This window comes from Ctenopharyngodon idella, chromosome 20, assembly GCF_019924925.1.
Source record: "Ctenopharyngodon idella isolate HZGC_01 chromosome 20, HZGC01, whole genome shotgun sequence".
Lineage (NCBI taxonomy): Eukaryota > Metazoa > Chordata > Actinopteri > Cypriniformes > Xenocyprididae > Ctenopharyngodon > Ctenopharyngodon idella.
The window spans coordinates 19,697,710-19,713,372 of NC_067239.1; the positions used below are offsets into that span (position 1 = coordinate 19,697,710).

At 37.6% G+C, this 15,663-nt stretch overlaps 1 protein-coding gene across 8 annotated transcripts in view; it reads right to left on the reverse strand.

Annotated features, from left to right (window-relative positions):
- The window catches only part of ryr3 (ryanodine receptor 3), a 101,038-nt gene that overhangs the window by 40,669 nt on the left and 44,706 nt on the right, over positions 1–15,663 (reverse strand). For all 8 annotated transcript variants that reach the window (XM_051874141.1, XM_051874139.1, XM_051874136.1 and 5 more), the window contains 22 exons: positions 15,383–15,583; positions 14,348–14,450; positions 12,554–12,688; positions 9,992–10,265; positions 9,364–9,478; positions 8,425–8,557; positions 6,862–6,965; positions 6,277–6,412; positions 5,975–6,158; positions 5,714–5,822; positions 5,464–5,584; positions 5,099–5,268; positions 4,579–4,799; positions 4,325–4,415; positions 2,714–2,854; positions 1,262–1,425; positions 1,092–1,170; positions 885–974; positions 643–789; positions 497–556; positions 345–420; positions 129–252 (listed from right to left, as the gene is read on the reverse strand). In XM_051874141.1, the coding sequence (XP_051730101.1) occupies positions 129–252; positions 345–420; positions 497–556; positions 643–789; positions 885–974; positions 1,092–1,170; positions 1,262–1,425; positions 2,714–2,854; positions 4,325–4,415; positions 4,579–4,799; positions 5,099–5,268; positions 5,464–5,584; positions 5,714–5,822; positions 5,975–6,158; positions 6,277–6,412; positions 6,862–6,965; positions 8,425–8,557; positions 9,364–9,478; positions 9,992–10,265; positions 12,554–12,688; positions 14,348–14,450; positions 15,383–15,583 (2,978 nt within the window). The remainder of the gene's footprint in view (positions 1–128; positions 253–344; positions 421–496; positions 557–642; positions 790–884; positions 975–1,091; positions 1,171–1,261; positions 1,426–2,713; positions 2,855–4,324; positions 4,416–4,578; positions 4,800–5,098; positions 5,269–5,463; positions 5,585–5,713; positions 5,823–5,974; positions 6,159–6,276; positions 6,413–6,861; positions 6,966–8,424; positions 8,558–9,363; positions 9,479–9,991; positions 10,266–12,553; positions 12,689–14,347; positions 14,451–15,382; positions 15,584–15,663) is intronic.

Below are 15,663 nucleotides of genomic sequence, written 5' to 3' on the forward strand. Positions count from 1 at the left end.
TTTGAAATATACATACTTAGTAACATTATTAATATATAAATGCATCCATGCTGAATAATAGATTTTTTTTCTCATTAATTCAGTTTTTTTTTCTGATTATACAAGACAAAATTTGTTAGTACACTGACCTGCTAATGGCATATCCATTGACCTGCAGGAATTTAAAGAGCTCCTGGGCTTTCTCTCTGTCTCTGTACTTCTCCTTCGCTGTCAGCGTGTCGTACGGTACCAGTAATGGATGACTTCCTCCTCCTTTCGATGACAACACACAATGAGTCAATGCACCTGGGACAGCATAGACAGGATTGAGCCAAACAAGACTTTTCCCAGGAGAAAAGCATCACCTTTACTGTCAAGTTCCTTTTTCTTCTTCTTTGCCCAAATGTTGTGGTAATTTTCTGCAACTGTTTCAACCATTGCCTGTTGAAATGATCACCAGTTTAATACACAATTTATGCGATACGTATTGTTTTTTAACAATTTGATTAACACTTGCCTGTAGTTCTCTTGATAGAATGACATTTTCCAAATCTTGTGGGGCTGGATTAAACTCACCCTGTAAAGTGAAGAGGAGGCAACACAATGTCCTAAATGCACTGATTTGATAGCCACTATAAAGAAAGATATGCCCCCCACCATTACCTGTGAGGACTCTGATATCTTTCGCTGTTTTTCTGTTTCCCTTTGCTGAAACATGGCCTCTCCTTCTCTGGTCCTCTCAATGTTCCATCCCATTGCCAACATGCTCTTTAGAGTTTCTTTCACAGGGTAGCGATAAGTCTCCCTTTCCTATATAAAGTGACAGATTGGGGTAGATTAAACTTTGCATTTATGTTAGAGACAAAAGTCAATACAGAAGAATGTGACTTAGTTTTTATGTGTACCTTTTCACTCAGAGCTTTGTATGGTTTCAGAAGCGGATGAGTTTTAGCTTTGTCATCTAATTTATCTCCAGCAGACCAGCCAAGAGCGATCTATCACCATACAAGAACAAACAAGCAGTCATCCTTTGTCTACTTCAACAGAAGAAGAGCTCTAGTGACACAATAGAATGCGCAAGATTAATGAGATGAGTTTTAACATTGTCCAACCTTCTCAGAGGACCATTTCTCATGAGTATGCTCAGCAAACTTGCTTGCAATGTAATCTAATTTTTCAGGCAGCGAAATGCTGAAATACAAAACAGTATATAATGAAGTCCACAGAAAGTTTAAATAAAAGGATGTCTACATGCGATTTTTAGTGTTTCTGTGGTACTTACTTAGCAGTGTTAATAGGCTGGGGGTCGAAGCTGCCTTGTGCATCCACAGAGGCCTGCTTAACTAATGTGGAACCAGGGCTGGAGTCCACGTAGTCAGGTGGTATTGCACCGGATATGGCACTCAGACACGACATGGCCATCTTGAAAAGCTCTGCATCATATTTCTGCAAAACAGAAAATGGAGTCAAAGAGCAAGGTTTGATAATAACTTTGTGGTTTAATTAATTTAGTGAAATAACTATAGCGGGGCTATAAATGTAGTGTTTTTTATTTAACATTATTAATTCTATAAAAAATAATACAATTAATCATACTTCCTTAATCACACAAATAGTAAGGGATTTTTCTACTATTTCTACCTAAGTGTAGGTGGTGGATTTATAAAAGCTGAATCATATTAAAATTAACACAGCTTTTACATTTTTTTTTAAAGGGGCCCTTGATTATGATTTCACTTTTTTAACTTTAGTTAGTGTCTAATGTTGCTGTTTGAGCACAAACAACATCTGCAAAGTTATGACGCTCAAAGTTCAAAGCAAAGGGAGATATTTTCTTTTACAGAAATCGCTTTTTAAGGACTACAACAAATGGCTGGTTGGGACTACAACGAGGTTCTTCCCGGGTTGTTGACATCACAAACCCCAAAATTTACATAAACACTGCCCCCAGGAACATGCAACAAAGGGGTTGAGGCCATGTTGGGCTGCTTTAGAGAAGAGGAAGAGTTGTTGTAGTAGAGTGTTGTTACCATGCCGTCATTTTTACGCCGGACTGCTTCTCCAGGGTCAATTCAACGCTGGATTTGCACAAAAGATTAACATGACGAATTTATCCACTAACCATTCAGAAACGTCCCAATGCATTCTAAAAGTTGTAAAAGTCTCTCCATTAGTGTCCGACTCCAGTTTGAACAATGTAAGGCTGAACACCGTTACTGACAATCGTCATTTTGGCTGCGTGAGATTCTCCAACTTTGTTGTTGCTGAGCAACCAAAGCGCGAGCTGTTAAAGCTACACCCTCTTCTAGAAAGTGGGCTGGGAGCAGCAGCTCATTTGCATTTAAAAAGACACACACAAAAATGGTGTGTTTTTGCTCACACCCAAATACGGCAAATTTGACAAGTTTTAATAAATGATCTGTGAGGTGTTTTGAGCTGAAACTTTACAGGCACATTCTGGGGACACCAGAGACTTATATTACATCTTGTAAAAGGGGCATTATAGGTCCCCTTTAAAAAACTTAAAAATTTAAAACCTGATGGGATGACCTCAGAAGTGTACCTTGACCAACAATTGAAAATTATTGAGGAATTCCAAATCAACCTTTTTAGTGTCTATTTAATGCATTTTTATGGCATAATAATTCATTATAATTGGTATAACAAGTCATTACTATGAATACATTGTTTGTTTGATTGACAGCCCAAATTTATACTTAAGTATGTTTTGTACCTTTTGAGAAAGAGCATCAAAAAATCCCCAGAAGAGTTTCTTGGTGAGGTGGAGTTCCTCCTCTGAGGCCATTCCATAGCTGCCCAGGCCCGTTGGCAGACAGTAGTACTTCCAATTCTGCTCATAGTGTTTCGTCAAAAGCTGCAAGGATAAACAGATATGTGGATTAGGCTGTCAACATTCAGGATACTTTAAACTCACATAAGTACTGTTTTGGGTAAATAATAACTCTCCTAGAATAAGGGTTGATTTTATATTTGGTTTTGATTTAGGGAATTGTATTGGTTCATAGTTACTAAATAATTCAAAGGTGTGTGGAGCGAAGCCCTCTTCTGATAACCCTGCCCTGTGGAAGGGGGTTATGATGGGGTGAGACAGCTGCCAGCAGAGAGACAAGGTGCTGAAATTGTGAGGAAAATATGACCTGCTTACACCTGCCTATCAAAGGCTCATGAGAAAGTGGATCTGTGGTGACTCATATTGACAGTTGCATCAGGTAATATGTAATCCAGATGCTCTGTGTGTGTGCAGGGTGTGTAAAGCTGTCAAATCACAGAAGTTATAACTGTGAGTCGAGTGACCTCACTGTAATGAGGAAAACCAAGAATAAAAAAAATCAAGAAGTGTGCCCCCTTATCAGGTAACATCGCAAACACACGACAAGATATGTCCTTAATGCAATTAGTATGGAACACATCTTGTGGGTCAGAGTGTATCTGGCATACTTGATTTAGCTCTTTAAAATGTCGAAAGTGTGCTTGACTACACTTTGTGTTTGGATTTGCTTGGTTAAAACACTTGTCTCCACCATTTGATCATCATTTGATGAATCACTGCTGGCATGATAAACAGAAAATGTACACAAACATCCACTTTAATGTCTTTTTTTTTTTTTTTTTTTTAATAGCACCAAGAAATTTTGTGAATAAGGTGGAACTTACATAGTAATTTAAATCGAAATATGGCACATTTGCATTTAAAACAGTGACTTTATTTAAACAGTCATGTTGCAGTGCTATTTTAGTGCAATTAGAAATTTAGTAGAATTGCATGTGGTTAGTGAATAAGATGCAGGTTTTGTGCTGAAAAACTGTTTAGTGAATTTGCCTCTTAAGTTCTTACTAAAATGAATAATGGAGCCAAAGGGTAATAAAGATGATATGTACACTACCATTGGGGGTCACAAGTTATTGTTTTTTTTTAAATAAATTATTTAGCTCAGCAAGAACGCATTAAATTGATCAAAAGTGACAGTAAATTTATAACTGTTATAAAAAAATTCAGTTTAAAAAAAAAGGTTGTTCTTTTGAATTTTCTACTCATCAAAGAGTCCTGGAAAAAAAATTAATAAGAAGAAATGTTTCTTAAGCACCAAATCAGCATATCAGAATTATTTCTGAAGGATCACGTGATACTCAAGACAATAAAATATATTAAAATAGAAAACAATTGTTTTAAATTGTAGTAATATTCCACAACATTACTGTTTTAATCAAATAAATGTGAGCATAAGAGACTTCTTTCAAAAACTTTAAAAAACAAAAAAAAAATCCTAACAACCCCAAGCTTTTGAATGGTAGTATATGTACATTTATTGTTTATTAAACCTACCTTAATGGGCATCTTGCAGTACTCTGTAAGCTGTGGGACATCAAACACAAGACGACGCAAAAGTTGCTGTAGCATTGACGGTCGCAGATGCCTGTAAAAAGTATAAATATCAGATGAAAGGTATAACGTATAACATCAGATGATACCTAACCTTTAATTAAGTGTTATCTAGCATGAAAAATGCAGCTTGAGTTTTCACTGAGCTGAGAAAACCATCCCAGTCTCTCAGCTAAAGGTTTTCAGGAGGTTCTTACATGCAGATGGCCAGTAGACATTCGTCAATAGCATCTCTCTGGGCCTTGGTGAGTGATCGGCCCTTTGAGAGGCGATAGATTGTGTGAAGCGTAGAGTCAATGAGCATTGCATAGTGCTCAGTGTGAGTGAACAGATGAGCACAGCGGGTCAACAGAGGAAGCACTGCGGATCCAATGTACCGGTTCATGGCCAGGGCTGTCTCAGTGGTCCTGAGCACCTCCTGATGCATGCAAAAAAATAACACGAAAAACAAATCAAGTAACTGAGTTGTATGTTTACATTTTTATAATTATATTTTAATATTATAATAATGCAAAACTAAATACATTCTTAATTCTATAGCAATCATTCAAGTTAAAGAGGTTAAATGGGTTCTTTTTAATATTCATATCTACTTTTGCTACTGCTGAATCACTATATTAGATGGTTGACATCAATGAACCTTTTAGGCTTTTTCACACAAAGCATGGTAAATTTATCTGTGACTTTTCTCTGTTTTGCTCCGCAGAACACCCTTACCGAGTCTAGGGAGGCTGATGCTCGCAGGTCTGGCAGGAAGCCCACCTCCAGCAGGTGCAACAAGAAGCTTTGGTCATCAATACCATAGACACGGTCCAGAAAAAGCACCATGGGCGCCTTGTGCTCTGGACAGAAGCTGGCATTCATATCTGGCTCCGTCACAGTGCCATCTAAGTAGCCGAGAGAGTGAAACAAAAAGACATTAGGGTTATAATGACTGCGGAACAAGAAGCACAGATAATGAGACACGTAGGGATGAAGATGACATTGAAAGAGTAATAGCGTCAATCAATCTTAGGCACATAATGAGTTTCAGAGATTATGTCTTCAGACTCTTTCAAAGGCATCTAGTGACTTGTACAAACCTTTATTGACGACTGGCATTTTGAGTGGAATACTGATAATTCCAACCAAATCTTTAGTGGGTACTAGGGAACGGAGGATGGCACGAATACGCAATGCTTCACCTTTGCCTTTGTTTATAAGCTGTAAAACAGCATCGGTATTATATTAAAGTGAGGCTGTGTACAGTTCAACAGCACTATACTAAAGGAAACTGCAAGTTTTGTCCCCAGCTTTGTAAATCAATAAAATGTGGCAGAAAGGAGCACTCACATGCATCTCAGGTGCACAGCGGCCCAGAAGATCAATAAGGGCTGAGTAGAAGGACATAATAGAGTTGCCCATGTGGGCGACCTCCTCCTCCTCTTCAGACTCCCCAACCCTGTCAAAACAAAGAGCAGACTTGCTTATTTTAAATCAAGCTCACTCATTCCGGAGGTCAAAGGACATCTCAACTACAACTTACCTTTTTAAATCAAACCTAACATAAAATGGAAAATTATGCAGATGGATGGAAGAATTAAGCGGTCTTACGTTGGTGCAACCCCTTCAGGTAAGTTGGGCAGGTCTAAAGTAGGATCTTCTGAGATTTTGATGGCTTCCTTCATGGCAGCGAGTAAACCTTGACCTCCTTCTCCTCTAAGAGCAGGTCCAAAGCACTCCGGACGCCTGATCAAAAGCTTCACAACGACATTAGCGTTCTCTTCAACACTTTCGCCTGAGATGACCAGAACAAACACAAAAATGTTTGCATCATGAAGTCTTTTTCTATTAACCACGAAACAAAGAGTTATCCAAAGCAAGTATTTTTGTAAACAAAATAAATAAATACTAACCATTAACAAAAACAGCAAACCGTAGGAAGGACAAATAACGTTCTCCTTCTATTGGGTTCCAGCCAATGTCTGGGTATCCCTTGGCAATGAGCATTGGGCAGTTCTGCAACCCACAGCCTGCCAGATATGTAACCACCTGAAATACACATGGACAGGATCCAAAATGAAATCCAAATGGCATTAAAAACTGGTTTAGTCAAATTTATTTGGCAACCATTTGGCAGGAAACTTTATTAGGCATTGCAACACAATACATCAATTAAATTACAAGAACTATAGTCTGATCCCTTGCTGTGCTCTACTAAAAGCTCAGTGAATGTCATAAGTCTTTCCGAAACTTCAACCTCAATTGTAAATATACCATCAGAAATTTATCTATAGGGTGCCTTTGTTTTTTCATCCAAAAATTCTGTGGCGACACATATGAAGTATATTCCTCACACTGAACCACCAAAAACAAAACTAGAGGATCAAAATATCAGCTTTTAACTTTTTTTCTTTACAAGGAACCCTTCTATATGTCATTTTTATTAATTATATTAAGAAGTATTACATGAACAGGGCTGATGTTATGTAACCAGTTACCTTCTCAAGATCAGGTTCCTCTAGTGCCAGAGCCAAACTGTTATTGTCCATCACAGAGGAGGCAGCTACGTCTAAAGGTGTGGAGCCTCTCATGGCTGGGCATGCTGGAGAGAAATAAGAAACCAACATTATATCCATAGGCCAAGAGGGGCAGCAGATTTTTAATAAGGCACAATCACCAGCAGATGGCAGTCTTTACTTTTTTTGGCAAGTTTTTTCCCCCCTTTGTCCATGTTATCATAATATGCTATTGTAACTTGTATAAAAACAGTTTTCTAAAGTAATTTTAGGAAATATATAGTTATATTCAATTTTTTCTGATTGATATAATCTCTATACGTTATTGTTTGCAATCATAAATTCCTACATATTTGACAGCATATCTGATTTCAACTTGGTTCAGCTGCTCTGTATAACCCAATCAGTGAGCTTATATTACTGAAATTAAAAATGATGACTAAAACGGCAGCTACACAACACTATCTATGCAGCATGAAGATCACACCCTGGTTTGTAGCTTGCGGCATTATCTTCATCTGATCTGATCTGTCCTGTCATTGATCTTGGGGTGATAAGGACTATAAAGGTGTGAGTGGGCTCTCAGCTGCTCATTAATGTGCCGTTATAGGAAACGACTCCTGCAGAGTCAGGTGCTCTCAGCTGCACAAGCTATTATTCACAGTCAAAACAGCGCACTGTTCAGTGTTGCCAGATCTTGCTCGAAAAACAAGCGACCTGGTCTGACAAAACAAGCCTGAAATTAATGAGTTGCTGCACCAACATAAGCAGCAGTTTTGTTTTTAGGGAGGTGTTTATGGATCAAGGAGATTTGCCTGTTTCATTGATGTGATTTATTGTAGCATAAAACGTTTATTCAGCAAGGGCACATTAAATTGAGCAAAAATGGCAGTAAAGTCATTTATGAAGTTACAAAAGATTTCTATTTCATATAAATGCTGTTCTTTTGTTCTTTCCTGATCCACGAATCCTGAAAAAAAAAAAATGTATTCTTTTTTCCACTAAATATTAAGCAGCACAACTGTTTTTGATATTGATAATAAGAAATGTTTCTTGAGGACCAAATCAGCATATAAGAATGATTTTTGAAGGATCATGTGACACTGAAGACGAGAGTAATGGCTTCTGAAAATTTGCTTTGCCATCACAGGAATAAAGTAAAATATATACATAAGAATAAATACAGCGGTTAATAATGATACACAGAGTGTGGATATTTGTTAACTGCTATTAGTGGCCTTTATTGTGCTATGGAGCACAATAGCAACTACCTCATTTTTAGGGGTTAAGTAACAAACATTTGGCGCCTTCCTTTGAGTTGTGCCCCTATGCAGTACAGTATTTGTGGCATATCTCATTTTTGCGCCCCACTGCAAGCTCAAATACGTGATTGTATTTGTATATTAAAAACCATGAAACAAACAGCCCAAAGTCATTTTAATAAGTGGACATGGCAACACAGACACTGTGATTCAGCCCTGCCTGACCTGCATCTCTAAAGAACTGTGTGTGTGTGTGTGTGTGTGTGTTTGTGTGTGTGATTACCCAGCCCCACGCTGCTGTTCTCCAGGAGGTAGCTCAGGTGGTCAAACATAGACTTCTGGTTCTGACGGCTGATGCGACAGAAGTAGCACAGAAAGCGACAACAGCTGGCCACCATCTTGGGGAAGGCAATCTCCTGAGAGTTAAAAACAGCATTCATTTTACTTCTGCACAGATGGAGATCATTTCCTTCACACTTCAAATTAATCTTTCGTCTTTTTTGCGTGCGTGTCCTCACGCTGTGGCTAAATGTGTGTAATGTAACATACTTGAGATATCGAAAGAACCCCCCGAGACAGCTAAACCAGACTGAAATACGAGACGTGAGGCTCCACCGTGAATACAAGCAAATATGTTTTGTACTTCATCTGAGCAGGGAATATGGTCACCCTAAATGCCTGGAACCCACGTCCCTTTGCGTCAGGCCTCTTTAATGAGGCTGCCAAGCAGAAATGAGAGACACTGTGGCAATGTCATATCTGACATAGTCAGTGGTATTAATTCACATCCCAGACTCCCGACAAACCCCAAAAAGGTCTGGCATGAGAAGCGACCCATTCCTTGTCTTAGCTTTCGCCCTATTGCCACCCCTAAGCATAAGAAGGTATTAAACTGTTAGACACAAGGCACCATAGGTACTGTATTTGCCTATGTTCTACATGTTATCCCTCAAGATATCGTGTTTAGTTTAAGAAGATCTGACTGAGAGGGGTTTGGCCTGGACACACAAGTGTCCAAGTGAGTCATGGGATCTTATTATGATCATAAAAAATCAGTATTATCATAGTCTTGTTTTTTTACCACTTGATAAAATGGACAGAAGAAACTTGTTAAGTATGTGCATTACAACCGTCAGAATATAACACGTCACATCAACAGAACATCAGTGCACCCCACTACAGAAAAAGCACTTTTGGGGCAGTATGGCTCAAAAAATAGTACCTTATTCTTGTCTCCACCTAGCACATTGACCATGACCTCCATTACTGTCTCGTGCATGCCAAGAACACGCATCAGATTTGGATGCTGGTAAAACACTTTGTTGTTCATGATGTCCCTGAATGCAAGAATAAGAGAAACACTTTATAGGATGTAGCTGTATTCTAGCTGATGCAATAAGATGATGGTGGATATTAAAATTATTTACTATTTTGTCTAAATAAATTTAGAAAATAAAACTAAAATATAAAATCAATCATTTTAAATGCATTTAAATAAATAATTTATCATCATAATTTAAAATGATTTAAATAATTTAAATAAATGTCTAAGTAAATTTAAAATAAAACAGTGAAAACTGAAATCAATCATTTTAAAATGTACAGTATTTGAAGATTACATTTAACAGTGTTCATAATTACTTTTTTTTAATTAACTTTAAGTGAGTATTAGATGACAGCAAATCTAAATGTAAAAATAGGGCAAATGAATATGCACAAATATCGATATCGACCATTTAAAAATCTCAATAATGTCGACTTAATGTCAACTGATAACTAGTATGGTACAGAAATATTGTGCATCCTCAGTAGGATGCAAACCTCGTAAAGACTGAAAGATGAAATTTTACCCCAGGCCATCAATCATAAGCTGGCCCTCCTCTTCCCCCATGCGGACGCTGAGTAGTGAACGGATCTGGCCCAATGAGGCCAGCAGGTTGATTGCATCCCCTACAGACTTGGCACTGATGGTGTAGCTCTTCCTCAAAGCCCTTAGCAGCTCACCGATGCCATCATACTGTCTCCTCAAAAGACTGAACATGCTGCGAACCAGTGCCGGGTCTTGGATTTTGCACTCCTGAGCCCAGCTGACCATAGTCTGAGATATCAGCTCCTTCAGGTTGGCTGGAGGAGACAAAAAAAGAATAAGAAAAAAAATATATTAGCATTTTTTAGGATTCTGTATCTTTAGGTATGTTTTTCAACTTTGTTGCTTTTAATTAGATCCCTGTAATGTGAAGAACTGAATATGGATTAAAGGTTTAGTTCACCCAAAAATGAAAATTCTGTCATCATTTACTCACCCTCATGTCGTTCCAAACCCGTTAGACATTCGTTCATCTTCAGAACACAAATGAAGGTATTTTTAATAAAATCTGAGTGATTTATTTCCTTCCATTGACAGCTAGGCAACTACCACATTGACGCTTCAAAAAGTTGTTTAGTCCAAATTTCTGAAGAGACACGATTGCTTTATACGCTGAACAGTTATTTTAGGCTTTTATTCTCCAACAAGGTTCATTCTTGTGTGTTACGCAGTACGTTTGAGCTTTCGCAAGAACCAATGAGGTTTCTCGTGCGTCAAGCATGTACGGTTGAACCTTTGTTTATGTTTGCTGATCAATGTTTATATCTGAATAAAAGCCTAAATTTAATCTGTAATATTAAATTAAAATAATGTAAAAGAGGTTTTAGACCTCTGCTCTAGTCAAGCTTAATTTGTGAGGACCATTAGTGTATGTCGTTAAATCTATTAATATTTTCTATTCATATATTGCCCCTGTATGCTGTTCTTAGAATAGCTGCTCTAATCACATACTCCTCTCATCAAGAGAGAGTGCAGCACTGGCGCTTTTTATCCAACATCAGCAAATTACATCCATTTTAATACGTACCTGTCCACCCATTGCTGGTAACATGATTTAAGTCTATGTTAATATTCTTGCCATCTTAATACCCTTTTATGCTTATTTGCAGCTCAGTACTGACTGCATTTCATTTTGGAGGCTATAAAACAAATACACAGTAGAAATAAATTTCTAACCAGATGATTTTGATGACCTTTTGTACAAAGACATAACACTTAATACCAGTGCCGTATACTGCATGTATAGGGTACAACGGGGCTAAAGGCACACCTTAAGAAAAACTGTTTTTCACTACTCCCATAGGGAATTAATGCAGAAAAAATATATATGTGTGTGTGTTGAACATTTATGGAGCAACAGATTTTGTGTGAAAATAAATCATAAAAGTGGTTTATTTTGATTAAAAATCTTATAAATGTATGAGGTGGCGAGGGGGGCCTTTTACCCCACACACGAGGTAAAAGGCTCACCAGCATGGGGCAAAAGGCACACAGTACTGATACAAATACTTAAGCTAAAATCATATGTTTTTAATAATGTCTAAGTTAATACTTGTCATTTAAGCAAAGTTTGTACTATTTTCTGTTTATTTTGATAAATAAAAGAATTAATTTTTGTTCAATATATATATACTGTCACTAAAATACTGTGTGTTAATATAAAAATATATATTAAAAATACAGAAACAAAATAATTTTTAGAAAGTAAAGATTCTGAAAGCACTGAAGGAGATACCATAATAATTTAATATAGATTTACAGTAGTAACAATAAATGATATTTTATTATATGATATGATTAATATAATAATAATATGGTGATTATCTCTAAGGTGGACACCCAACTTAATATATAATATTTACCATCTGAATCTAACAATGTTATGTCAACAAATGGAAAAGTCATCCAGCTGTTCATTATCATGTTAATTATTGGGCCTTTAGCCCCAACAGCAGGTTCAGAACATGTTTCAAACTGCTAAAGTCACGACCCCCAGTGGTGAAGCATTGAAATTTCGAAACACTTATGATGTAACGAAGCCTTGTTTACTGAAATCACGTGACTTTGGCAGTTTGAAACACGCTCCGAACCACTGATTCGAAACAAAAGATTTTTAAAGCTTCAAAGCTTCATGAAGCAGTGTTTTGAAATCGGCCATCACTAGATATTGTTGAATAAAGTCATTATTTGTTTTTTTGGCGCACAACAGATTTTATCAAAAATATCTTAATATGTGTTCCAAAGATGAACTAAGGTCTTAAGGGTGTGGAACGACATGAGATTGAGTAATTAATGACAGAATTTTCATTTTTGGGTGAACTAACCCTTTAAGCACATTCTGTACAATTTAAACAATGTTAATTCTTTGCTTAATAAGCAGCCTAGAAGTATTTTTTCTTTAGAAATGTTTGCACACTTTGGTTTAGAATGTTCTGGCCCTTAGGAGACAGTCTTTTATAACCAGATACAGCATAACAAAAGGCATAAAAAAAAGGGTAAGAAATAAAAAAATGTTGGAAGAATTTGTTTTTGAAAAGAGCCTTACTAGGAGCAGCCTGCTCTTGCTCAGTTGGCTGTGCCTCAGTTTTTTGAGGACGACCTTTAATCTTGTATACCAGGGACATCAGGCGGCCTTTAAGAGATGTGTCCTGCTCCTCCTCCTCCTCTTCCATAGGGATGCCTGCATATATACACAAAGATGAACACTTTATCATCCAAGTGGATGATGCACACTGGTGGTGGTTGAGACCCCCTGATACGATTGTAAAGCGCTTTGGGTGTACAGTAGTACATAGTAAAGTGCTATATAAATGCCTCATTTATTCACTTTATCTGCTTCTTCCAATTATTTGTGCTGCAGCTGGCATTTCATGACATTAGGGTTTAATTAATAATACCTTTAAAATTTTAATTCCTGAATTTGAATTGTGAAAAAACAAGTTGTAGGTTTTTAATTTAAAGGGGACCTATTATGCAAAATTCACTTTTGCATGGTGTTTGGACATAAATGTGTAGGCAGTGTGTGTACACAACCACCCTATAATGATAAAAATCCAACCACTCCTTTTTTTAATCCCCATAAATCATAAGCAGTGTCTCAGAGCAAGCCGTTTCCGGATCCCTGGCAATGTGACGTCACATTAGCCACAGGCCCCGCCCACGAATGTTGACAGACACTGCCGTTTTAACATAGAACCGCCCTGAGCGAGTTCACAGCCAGTTGTACAGTCCGCCATTGCTGCACTGACAAGAACGTCTCCCAAGCGTTTTAGATGTTCTGTAGCTGGATGATTAATCCACATAGCTCTCTCCATTTACTCCCTAAATCTGAGCCGCTGAAGACGAGGTGGATTCATTTTGTTTCCAAAAAAATGCTCCCTCAACTCTACCGAAATTCGTTTATGTCTGCACGAATCATTTCACACCGGACAGAATGTCAATACAAAGGGACAATACAAAACATACGGTCTCCAGAGTGATACTGGATACGGCAGTAATGAAGGTGAGAGCACTTTTTTACAGTTCATCTAAGTTGATTTACAGATATAAAGTTTACCAGTTTATTAAGCACCGCCTGAAAAGGCATAAGGTCTTTATATATTTGTTTACTGTTAGTTGTAACGAGTGTTTCTGTGTACTTCGCTGTGTATCTTGATGATAATGCAAGGGAGAGAGAGAGAGAGAGTTTATGGATAATATTTTAATGCACACTTGCACTGTGTTTTATTAAGCTCTTACAGAGATTTTCTAGAGTGAAAACAGGCGCTTCATCTTTTGTGTGAAGTACAATAAATGTTATGAAACTCATCGGTAAACTGGCTTGTACTAATATAGTGGATAAAAACAAGAAGATAATATAAGTTATAACCGTAATTAAACTAAACTATACCTGTTCTATCTCCATGCAGCATATATTCGCAGTTTCTGTCGTCCTGACTGACTCCTGACAGGGGAGAACGAGCTCTTGAAGCTCCGCCCTCTTAGGCCGAGCGCAGCAGCTCATTTGCATTTAAAGGGCACACGCTGAAACGGAGCATTTTTGCTCAACCCCAAAAAGTGGCAAATTCAACATGCTATAAAAAATGATCTGTGGGGTATTATGAGCTAAAACTTCACATACACACTCTGGGGACATCAGAGACTTATTTTACATCTTGTAAAAGGGGGCATAATAGGTCCCCTTTAAACCTGAATTCAAGGAAGTAGAATTAAAATGGAAACTTCAGAAGCTCATATAAATCATGATTTGAAATTGATTTGACCTTTCAACACACTTATATAAAGAGAAATATGGGGTGAGAATGGAGGTGGACAATGGAAAGACTGGATAAATACATACCACAATGTAGTCGAAGGTCATCATGGAAGCCTTGAAGTTCCTCTTGAAGCTCCTCAGGGCAGGTGCAATCATCACCAGCACTGAAGTTCAACAGCATGTTTATCTGCAATGAAAAATGATATGCTGCCTCAGGAACAAAAGCATCACTTCACCAAAACAAAAACTGAGAAGTAATCTGAAATACATTTCTGTCTTCTTTTTTTTAAATACGATGGATCATGAAATATAGATTTCATAAGCCTAACCTTTCACAGAAGTTATGTAACATTCTAATGGAAACCAGCTGTATCTGTAAGAAACCTTTCTGTTGCCCTGGTTACAGAGACAGACAAATTTATTTCCAACATGAGCTTATGGTGGGCACGTAGGCTCAACTACAGGGGGGTTTCTCAGTTAGTAGATGTGCTGTGTATTTTAAATAGGGTGATCCGTTCTGCCAAGTAGTCCTAATCAGTGGCTCTGAGAATAATGGAGTGGGTGCAGAAGATGCATCTTCTCAGTGACTGAAACAGACGCGTAATTAAAAAAAGTAAACATGAATAATTCTGGAAAAAGTCCATTCTGAATCAATCTTGGAGCTGTGCTAAGCGCAAATCAAAAGAAAATAAAGTCAAGACCTTGGCACTGGTTTACTTGCTCTACAAATTCAAATAAAAGCCAAATATGTTCTGATGCCAAGGTGTTTGTTTTCTAGTTCCCATCCAAAAGAATGTAGTTGTACTCAGAAATGAGAAGAAACATGATGACAGCAGGAGGAACATTCCTTGGTCTACAACCCAGTGTAACTGCTTAAATTAGTTTTGTATAATAAAAACATTTATATACATTTTATAAACATAAAAACCATATATCTGGAATTACACAACAAAGGAAGTGAAGTGAAACGCATAATGAGCGAAGCATGCTACATGTGATGAAGACATCAGAGATGATCTAAAGTCTGTCATTAAAGTGTTCAAGAGTCATTAAATGTCTTTGGATCTTCTGAACTTTATTAAGAATGTGGCTCTATGTGGGTCTAGGATGAAGGCCAACCTGCTCTTGAGGAGGTGAGCGGAACTCTCTAGTCTTCTTGGCAGTGACAGCAGCTGACATATTGAGGGCTAGCATCAACTCGTTGTAGCGGAACTTCTGATTGTACTGCAGCTTGGACACAAAATCATCTGAGAAGGCCACGATAGCCTCAATGCGCTGCTTCAACTCACAGTCACAGAAATAGTGCAGGAGCTCACACATCTGCATGATAAACAAACAGAACCCACTTCATTTGAATGCATATATCTAATATACTTATTTTAGACGAGCATGAGAGAGTT